Raw genomic sequence first — 10,956 nt, forward strand, 5'->3', positions numbered from 1 at the left:
ATAAGCAAGGCGTATTTCGGGCGTTTATATGAGGTAGTCTGATTAGTAAATATAGAGAGCACTTGAGGGAGCTGTGTTACTTTAGTATACCTATAAATGATATTATAAGCCCACTATAGGAGGAACCCTTTGTAATAAGCGATAATGTCCTGTATCTTAACAGAGTTATAGCAAAAGATTGCCTGCCTAATCGTAAGCTGAAAATCTTGCAAGATTATGTTTAGAGAATATACATGAAATTGCTCGCCCAAATTTAAGGAATTTCAATATTAACTGTTAGCGAACGCATCATACAGTATACATATGAATAATCTTTATCACAAAGGCACGCAGACACTACGTAGATATCACGGGCACTTTTTACTCCAAGCACGTTAATTTGCGGTGTGATACGATTTGGATACAGCTAATGACTTCAGGTCGACAATACAAACGAGGGCCCCCAAAGCGGTTGAAATAATCAAATATGGTCAGTGTCGGCGTATTCTAGTGATATTGGAGCGATAAGGTTGTCGAATGTTGAAAAACGTGCGTGCTGACAATTTGCGGAGAAAGATCGGCCGGTTGGTCAACACGAAACTCTCGTATGCGCTTATTGCAAGATCTGATGCTTGTTTTGCTGCAAATTAGAAAGGAGTGATACTGCATGTGTTCTTAAGCTATACTCTCCGCCTTTCTTTTCGAAAGGCTGTTATCACGTAAACTCACAAAAGATGTTTGGTCGCAGAGAATGATTGATGGGCGACATATCGAACCATGAATTGCGCGAGGTATTTCATCTATCTGTGTCGGGTCGTAGGCAATTAGGCCTGCGATACGTAGTTCAACTGTCAGTCAGCTCATCGAGTCATGTGGCCAAACGCCGGCAGGTGAATTACCCCACCAATGCTATATATACACACATATAAACACAAGTGCCTTTTAATTTTAAACCACTGTAAGGTGTAATGTACGGTTTCTGCTTGCATATAAAAAAACTTAATGAATAATTAGGTTCCTTGAATGTTAAACACTGAAACATAATTACACTTCGGGCCTCGCTAAGGGCTTGGAAAAAACAGTGTCGCGGTGACATTATATCGTGATAACCTTAGTTTCCTTTCGGCATTCAGAAGTGGGCTTGTTTTTTAAATCGTATTCAGCCGGCTGCGCTTCCAAGTGTTTACGGGACGTTTTGTTTTTAGTACGCTGATACGCTCGTATCCGTTTTAAGCGAAAGTTGCCGAACCGTAACGTGAAACGGGCTTGAAAGTCGGTGAAAAGAACGACTGTAATGGGACATGTTTGAAAAATCGTAATCAATTTCGCAAGGGAAATGTTCCCAGAACGCGGTGCGCGCGCGCTAGCTCGTAAGAAGCCACTGGTTCCAACCTGTGCGAATTTCCAACACCGTTAAACCAATATTAGCCACACGCTCTACACAAGTATTGTGTTTTTAAAATCACGGCTAGTCACACCGCCCAGCGATTCAAATAATTAAGCGAGTGGTGTAAGGCGCCATAATTCTGCCACGGCCGGGCCAGCACAAACAGAAAAGATCGCGCCAGGCGTACGAGCTTTGAAACCATAAGATGAGTTGAAACAAGGCGAGCATTTGTAAAGCTTGATTAATAGATGCTTATCATTACTAATCTGTTTGGGAAGGCAAACAATCATCCCTTAGAAGTTGCCGACCCGCATACAATATGCAAACAATTTGAAGTAATAGATATCGTTTAATGCCTGTCGTGCAAGCACAGTATGTTCAGATATATGTCTGCAGTAGGGTCCAGAAGCGAATCAACACAATCCGCTGTGCGTGGCCCTGTGGAAACCCGCTTAGGACCGGCTCTGAGGGCGAACGGTTGTGGCAATTTTCCCCTTGAGATGTAAAGTAAACGCTCTAATCATGATATTTGTAATAGAAATTAAGAAAGCGGTGTGAATAGCCAAATATGTGTGCAGCGCGTCTGCGCAATGGCCGGGTGTGTGGCGAGTGTACCAAGCTATGATCGCACACACTTTGCACTTAATTCGCAGTGGGAAGAATTATAAACTCATGCTGATGTCCTTTAAACACGCGCTAAATTTCGTTAGACGGTTCACCTGCAGGTATTTCGACTGTGTTTTTATAAACATTATGCCTTTAACAATTCAATCAAGTGCACGCGGCGACATCAAAGCCACTCTTATTAAATCTATCAATTTAAGAGGGACGTGGTAATTTTCGCGGAGCCCGCCTCACTATTGCCTTTGACTGTTGGCTCGTCGGCGTGCTTCTCAAGGCCATACGCACTTGACGTTTACACCGACACGACAAGCGACACAACAGCCGGTAAAACTGGTCGATCTTCGAGAGAAAATCCAGGCCTAAATTCCATACGCGACGATGATGCGTTCCGATACGAAATCGCTTCGACTCATGAAATGATCTACTTCGTACAGGTATACAAGTTGTTATAAACTTCAAAAATGTTTGTTTAGCCAACCTCGGCATGCAGACGTCTTCACTAAACCGTGTATCGCTTGTGACAATCTATTTCTTGGCTAGCAATTTAGTTTTATAGGCGCAAACATATATTCCCCAATTGACTCACCGGTGAATATACGAAATCCAGCATTGTGTAAATCAAGGATGGGACGTGTTTTAGCAGCGTACACTGTCTATTTATTCGCAGTGTTTGCGATTTAATTATACCGTAGACGTTAATCTTGCAGAAATTATGTGCAAAAATCTGTCTGTCGCGTTAAAACAAAGACCGAAATCAGATTGTATTCGGCAGGTCGGTATAAGAAATAATTTGGCAACGCGATTACGCGTTTAACTGGTAGAGAAATGAACGCAATTAGGGTGTTTGTTGTCCTTTGCGTGAAAACTTTAAACATCGTCTTTGTTTGAAGGACTTGGAAACTGTTTTTGAAAGCGCGAGTGTATATTACACAAAGGGTCCTATGTACATAAAGCAATCAGGAATAGGGCATACGTTTTAAATTGTAGCCGTACACAGTGCACTTCGTGTCTGAATGAGAAGCTATTCAATTGCTTATAGTACCAACAAAAACAATTCCGATTTGAAAGGAACAGGTTTTTATTGAAATTTTGATGATATTTTATCACCATTTTCACTTTCCATAGGTTATGAAACCTAACTAGGCTGTAGGCAGAGTATATATACAGCTTTGTTCCAAAATACGATATATTTTATGATCGACAGAACCTTAATTTCTTTCGGTGAAACAAAATTATTTATGAAATATACTATGATATCATTACTCTTAACATCAACAAGCGATTGAAACATTTCATTGCAATTATGACCGACCAGTCTCTACATGCAGAGCTGGTTCAAAGAAAATGCTTTTCACAATTAAGTAAAACTCTATAGCGATATATATATACGGCATGTCAACACGACAATTTAATATACATCTGCCGAACAAGTGAAAAATTGAGTGAACGTACAAGCAAAGGAGAGATGTGTCATTTTTAACGCAACTAATATAAGTATGCACGATACTGCATGTGTATGTTTAGAGAGAGAGATTATATAGTTGGCTAGCGTTGTGATAAAATGAAGTATTTACGTCCATGCAGGGGACGTCCAATTTAGCCTGCTGGGACTAACGAGTTCAAAATTGACTAAAACTATAGACAGTATATAGTGCATGTAAACGAGAATTTGCCGTATCCCAGCCTGGAACAGTGTAAGTTCATTGCACAAGAGAGACTATAGCAAACGATTGCTCGTCTGTATGACCTATTTTGAGGTAGGATTGAATTCTTGGAACTTACCATAGCAATCCGAAAATCACTGCATCAATTTCACTGAAACACATTCATGCAGCGTTCACATAATTTGCATGCTTGCTTGAGACTTGTCAAGGCCATAGGTTTGTGAATTGAATACAACACGACCAACTCCGTGCACAGCCTGGAATGAAACGTGCAGAAATAGAAAATAATATGGTAGACTCATATATAAGCGGAGAAATAAAGGCTTCCCTTATTCGGGGAAGGGTTGCATTGATGAACTTCCTTTGATTCTCTAGAGCGCTAATATATATGAAGGCTATTGAAGTTTACTCATAATCATTATACAATAATTCCTGGATTACTAGAAATTGAAGATTGGTATATATATATATATATATATATATATATATATATATATATATATATATATATATATATATATATATATATATATATATATATATATATATATATATATATATATAGAAATACTCTAGAAGTTACTTATTTAAACGAATGCAAAACATAGGCATTTTTTTTCATTCGATAAAAATCATCTGGGTAAAAATAATAGATTGCCGCAAGGCTATATGTATATAAATATATACTATCGAATATTTGAAGGAAATTCGCTAGGAATATACACAGCCATACACAGCCAATCTCATGCATCAAGACATTCTGGGAGAATGGTCGCGCTATTTCAACACAGCAAAATCCCATGTGTAGAAACAGCCGTTTGCCATGGATTTGCCATCCAGTGCAGTCGGGAGAGCTAGAAGACAAAACTATGCCTGCTGCAGATGGTTTGATTAAAAGATTGAATATCTTTGGCGTGCGTGAGTGATAAGTTTAACAGGAATCGTTTGCAGCTGGTTCAAATTTCCTTCATTAAAATGAGCATAAATGACTTGTAAACATTTTGGCCGAACGCTCAATGAAGACCTAAAGGTTATATTGAGAAATTATGGTATACCACATGCATGGCCCTCGTAAAGATATAGTTTAATACAAAGGTAGATTACATGAAATCTCTCAGAAAAATGGCACAGTCTTTTTCTGGAATTTCAGTCCTAAAACTGGGCCGAGTTTGGGCCGGCAACTGCCATGACCCGTGCTGAGGTTAGGCTATAAAGTCTATAGGTACACTGAAGACATTTGTCTTATCTTATACGAACTGACAATTCAGCTGCTGGTTGAAGTGAAAGTGTTAGCTTAATAAAGTAGAATGTATCCGATGTCGTTGCAAAGTCAATTTTTGGCGACGAACGCTAAAAATCTCCCAGAAAAATTAATACAAGGGTGTTTTAATAGTGTCCAAAACCTGTTTCATGTTTAAACGGAGACACGAGTTGACTGAAAAGTCTTCCAGAGAGTGATGTATAAATGTATCAGGAAATGAAATTGGCTCTGTTTTGGGTGGGGAATCACAGATAATTTGCGTTCAAGAATTAAGGCGTTGCTCACTTCAGTAAAGAGTTTCTACTTGAGAGCTTATAGTGTTTTCTACACCAACGAGGCCTTTTGTCGCACAACTAAACGCGATTCGATTAGAAAACCTGTCCTTGGCTTACACGTTCCTGCATGGCTTAGTCGCCTCAAATCTGTTACTCTCATTATCAAATACTCAAAAATCCTAGGCAATTGATGTGATTGGACGTAACGAGATAATTGCCTGTCCCTAAACAAAACAGCCTCTCGACAACACCACCTAATACATTAGCAATCTACTCCCCTACAGTATATTCTACTTATCAATTGACACAGACTTGAGGATTTGGGCAGCAAACTAGAAAGACTTTTTCCGCCCCTATGTTCAACCCACAAACGCCCATTCGGGCCCACCCACAAAAGGACGGTACATGTGAACCTTTCCAGATTGCCTGCAAAATGGCATAGTTGAAATGTTCATGGATAAAATGAATCCAAGATTGTACTACATTACAGAGGATTAGAGGTGCGAGGGAAAAGGTGGTGTGGTTTATAAGCTATGCTGAACATTCGTTTAGTCTGAGTTGTAACTATAGGGCAAACATGTGAATTACATATCGCCTTTGTTTTGGCAGCTGTGAGAGCAATTGCTAATTGTTAACGCCTTTGCTTAACTTTGTAGTTGCAAGGATATTGACTATACGCCCAGGATTACCCATGCACGATACGATCTTACAGCGCTGCTGTTGTACAAAGCTTGCGAATGTCCGGTACATAAGACAACGTATTCCTTTGCCAAAAATATGAGCGCATATTGCTGTGTGTATAGACACGATGGCGTTCAATAGGCTGTTCCAACAATGATAGGAGAAAGTCGAGAGAGAAATGGCGACCTACGCGAGATCGCTTGAACTTGACTTCCCCCGTTGTCGCTCTGGCCTTATGAAAAGCAAATCAACTAGCGTTCAAATATGCAAGGGGCTTGCGTTGTTCACTGCAGAAATTCCCAATTGTGCGCAATCACCCAGGCCAGACGAACAAGGCTTGGCGCTAATTTGATTGGCCGTTGTTGAAATGTGCGGCATGACAAAGTGAATCGTATCTCGGTGGATGATCTTTAGACATCGCGAATCGAGTCAGCCACGCACACTCGTAGTCTCATCAAGAGCAGAGGGCCCGGACAGCGGGATACTCAGCCTACTTATAACTGCTGCTGCTGGTCTATAAAGAAACTTTTCAGGACGCTGAGATGACATTGAAACGCCGAAAGTCACTCTCTGATGGTATATATATAACAATATCTTTCTGTTAGCTTTCTGTATAGACCAGAGTGACTGGTTTACGGTATAACCAAGTTATATTTGTAAACGCAGTCTGTTGCGTTCACAGTTTTATGGTATATATGAATATGTTCGCTTGTCTAATAATCGAACGGCTGGTTCGACGCATGTATAAATAGTTCTCGTGAAATATGAATATGCCACAGGGATTTCTAACAGACTAGAGACATAACTGAACTACGGTGAGCGCTAAAAACATCTACGAAACCGATCGCCCTTATTTTGCAAGGTTAATCAGTTGTTAGTTGCATAATAATGATATGTATGCATTACTTGTGACAGCAAATTTCAAATGAGTTTCAGCTGGTCTTGAGACGTATTGAGAATTGTAATAGAAACTATGCTCAAAGACATTCTGGTGTTTAAAAGCGCAGTATAAGAAATGGTTGTGATTGGCGTCTTGTTGCTTCGCTGAACGATGTGTCGTGGTTAGGAATTGCATGAATGCTTACAATAATCGTATAGAAACTGCTTTTGAAATAGACCATAACCCAGTTCGTCTATAAAACACCTTTGCCGTGATTCAATGTACACCTCTGTACAAAAAGATTTGTCGAGGAAAACAATTTGTGTAGTTTTAAGCATGTTTTGTAAGACCAAGGCAATTGTATTTTGTAAAATCCATGGCGCAGGTCGCAAGGGTCCTTCCTCAATAAGCCTATACGTGGTTATTCCGTGAAGGTATTTCCATGAAAAGAACTAACGGTAAAAATCTGAGCAACAAATAGCTAATACTATATGTTAAATGACTTATCGTGCGTATTTTTCGTACCTGGAAATATCGTGTTTATGTTTGCAACACAGGTTACAATTTTAGCTTTGCATGAGCGCGCAAGATAAATTAATTTGCTGCCATGCAAATATGACACGAGAGCTATACAGTGACAAATATATGACCCGTCCTGACCATCAGTATATACGCGACAGCGTTTCGGGAGTTTGTGATACAGGTAAAATACATTTATAGAATCACTTTAAGCGAAATAAAAGGCTGTGTAAACACAGTGGAAACTTATACAGCTATATATATATATATATATATATATATATATATATATATGTTATGCACTCTAGACAGTGATGATTATGTATATGTACATACACACATATACATTCTAAGCACGCACGCCTTTTTTATTGATCTTGAAATGCTCGCTTTATTGCTTGAAATATCAGGAATTAAACTTTCCTAAAGATAGGGCAGTGCAAAATTTCACAAAATTAATCGTTGTATATACAGTTCGTGGGTATGACACTATTCTCAACTTACTGTTTCTCAAAAATTCAGGATATCATTTCATGAAAGATTTATTCCTATTTATATACGTGAACTTTGTGTGAGAAAACTAAGACGTATTTTGAAGAGCAAATTTTAACAGAAAATCGTAAAGTAGCTAGCGCGCGCGCAATAAAGCATCCCTTTTGGATTGTTTTAAAGAAGATATCTGACGATTTCATTTGGTTCAGATTAAGAACACGAATATAGACTCTAAGTCGAGGCCTCTTAAGATACTCTTTAGCACAGACATGGTTTGATATTTTACGAAACGGGTTTACGTCATTTCGTTGTCTGTTTAAGGAAGGTTAGAAGAAACCTTTGTCGTAAGTACGCAAGAGATTTTGTCGGACATCCATATAAATCAATCAAATGCTATTTTACAATGTCAATGTCGTCAGCGGATGAAGTCTGAATTATGAAACGATTTGTAGTTTTGTCAAGCAGGAACTCACTTGGCTATGTAGAGCAGAGTGTATGTACATCAGTCAAAATCATACACACGAAAGCTTTCTTTTGCGGTATATCCATGCAGTGAAAGTTTCTTGTGTATGAGAGAGAGAGAGCGTATTCAATTCTTCCCATATATGTGTGTGTGTGTTCAACTAGTTTTATACAGTCAAGGTTAACGCGACTGTCTTCGATAAAGATGAGTGTTTAGGATATTGAGACGCCATTGAACCATGGCCTATATAGATTATGGTGCATGCTCAATACGCTACAATTTAGATGACAGTTAACCGTCGGTGTAGCATAATAGTTTACTTAATGAAAACAACCCGAAACTCGCGGAAGATTTTCACCTTCGCCAGTCGTAAAACTTGGTAGAAAATGATCGTAAAATAAAATCCTTATATCACATACGTAGGGAAGATGATTTGATGATTTAGTTTCCCTGACAAAACGGATCGGTTAACACAGACAGGCTATTAACTGTTTCCTTCCGCCTGTTTTTCTCCTTCAGGATCGCGCTTTTGGTGATACCGGTACTGCGAATATCACTACGCATACGAGCACAACTAAATCAACACCCCTTGCAATGCTGGCTGCAACTTGTAGTAAGATTGGTCAACAGAGTCCCCCTCCGTTAGCAGACATCACGGTGGGTAAGCGATATCATTCCTGGAAGGGAGAGAGCACCTCGCCAGCGACGATGGTATCCGTTAGTGGTCTTCCCAAGGAATCTTCAATGATGTTTTCACCCAGTTCATACGCACCTTGCCCAAGGACATTGGAACATAGACCAGAGCTATGCCGCGCTGGTTATAGTCTGAATGGAATCCGTTTGGGCCTAGCCGAGAACTACAACGCTTCGCCATTGGCGAGGATTCATGCATCGCCTGATATGTTATGCAATTTACGCTCGACTCACCAATGCTCTCACGGAGAAGAGAGCTCTGCTCCCAAAACCCCGACACGTTTTGAAGTGCCTCAGTCTGGGGGTTCATTCTGGGACGTTCATACGGCAGCATCGAACTGGTTCGAACCTCTATCGCCGACCGGACCGCACCACAGGCTAACGCAGTTCCCTGGCTATCCGACGGAGTACCAACCATCACGTAACCTAATAACCAGGAATCCTATACCAGGGCAGGCCAATACAATGTACCCCTCACCGAATTTAACAACAACACCTTTCTCGAACGATTCTCACAAGACTGGTCTGCCGACATACATTGACCCTCCGACGTACATCACGACAAGTCCTGCGTACATTCAGCCGGCGCAAATGACAAACCAGAGAGCCACAAGACGATATACGGGTCGGGCTACTTGCGACTGCCCGAACTGTCAAGAGAACGAACGCCTAGGCGCGTTAGGCGCCCCGTTTAAGAAAAAAACGCAACATAGCTGTCATATCCCTGGTTGCGGAAAAGTCTACGGTAAAACCTCGCACCTGAAGGCACATTTACGCTGGCATACGGGAGAAAGACCCTTCGTATGCAACTGGCTGTTTTGCGGAAAGAGATTCACAAGGTCTGACGAGTTACAACGACATTTAAGGACTCACACGGGCGAGAAAAGATTCGCCTGTCCTGTCTGTTCGAAGCGCTTCATGCGAAGCGACCACTTGTCGAAACACGTCAAGACTCATAGTGGAAGCAAAAAAAATACGAGCGAAAAAAGTCGCGAGGATGCTGACGATTTGAACAGCAATGGCGAACACAACGCTGAGAACAGCACACAAGAAAACGACGAACCGAAATACGACGGTACTGGGAATACGAATGTGTGAGGGTCAAAACAAGTACTCGTCTTAAGATTTTGTCTTTCTAGCGTATGTTATTGTGTGAATAATATACGCAGTTGTATAAGCTGGGCGAAGTAAAGTAACCTGCTCTGTTAAATTTACACAATAGCATACACCAAGAGAAGAAAACCGACGTCAAAATCCGCCCGTGTAGCCGTGGCTTTAGTGCTATACGTGTTCTGGTCGATATCAGATCTATTTACATGCACTTATATGACTAGGAATACATTTAGAGTCAGCTTTTGTTAACGGAATCCACTTTGTGAACATCATGATGAACGACGATGCGAATATCCGGCAGAAATAGCAGGGATGACAACGAGTTATGGAAGATAGAAAATACAATTGCTTCAGGAATTCAGATGGACTTTTTCGATGGGCCTTTTTAAAAATCGCTCCCGGTGAGAGAGGTTCGTTCAAATCATAGTTTATATTGCTTAAAGATACGTGGGAAGTACTACCGGCCTGGATTCCATTACCACGATGGGTTTCACTTTACAGAACCCTTTAATACATTGCCTTATTTCGAACTATAGGATGGTGGTATATATACTACCTCAGGAAAATCAAATTTATGTATTTATTTGTAAATTGTTGTAAATGAAATTTTTATGTCAAATCTATTTTGCCGCGTTTCTTTTCGGGATGAAACTCTCGGATAAGACGGAGACCATTTGACAGTCGTTTAAGGCACAACTCGGAAAATCTCGGTAGTGAATAACTCAACATTAAGAGAGAATACTGCCTCTGTTTAAAGTGGTCATTAACTAGGCGTATATTTGTGTACGAAGGGGCATAACTGGCGATTATAAACTACAATTAGCTTGGTATGCACAACGAATAAGCATGAAGAAGGGAATGTAAGAATAGAGAGGGCGGCCTTTCAGACGAGACAGTTATCCTAACGCGTACTGAGTTCAATCAA

The 10,956-nt window shown here is 40.4% G+C and overlaps 1 protein-coding gene and 1 long non-coding RNA gene across 4 annotated transcripts in view; one reads left to right on the top strand and one right to left on the bottom strand.

The window, feature by feature from the left end:
- Nucleotides 1-4,118, bottom strand: part of LOC114517846 — a 21,344-nt gene extending 17,226 nt beyond the window's left edge. Inside the window, exon 1 of the long non-coding RNA XR_003686437.1 lies at nt 3,773-4,118. This is a non-coding gene — a long non-coding RNA (uncharacterized LOC114517846). The remainder of the gene's footprint in view (nt 1-3,772) is intronic.
- The window catches only part of LOC114517844 (transcription factor Sp9-like), a 10,790-nt gene extending 149 nt beyond the window's left edge, over nt 1-10,641 (top strand). Inside the window, exons 1-2 of one of the 3 annotated variants that reach the window (XM_028537672.1) lie at nt 106-2,424; nt 8,745-10,641. In XM_028537672.1, the coding sequence (XP_028393473.1) occupies nt 2,407-2,424; nt 8,745-10,016 (1,290 nt within the window). In that variant the 5' untranslated portion in view covers nt 106-2,406 and the 3' untranslated portion in view covers nt 10,017-10,641. Of the gene's footprint in view, nt 1-105; nt 2,425-4,284; nt 6,448-8,744 lie in introns of those variants that run through there. The other 2 variants (XM_028537673.1, XM_028537674.1) reach the window with 2 other exon arrangements.
- The last annotated feature ends 315 nt before the right edge of the window (nt 10,642-10,956 follow it).

This window comes from Dendronephthya gigantea, unplaced genomic scaffold, assembly GCF_004324835.1.
Source record: "Dendronephthya gigantea isolate DGI-Jeju-01 unplaced genomic scaffold, DenGig_1.0 000009F, whole genome shotgun sequence".
Taxonomy (NCBI): Eukaryota; Metazoa; Cnidaria; class Anthozoa; order Malacalcyonacea; family Nephtheidae; genus Dendronephthya; species Dendronephthya gigantea.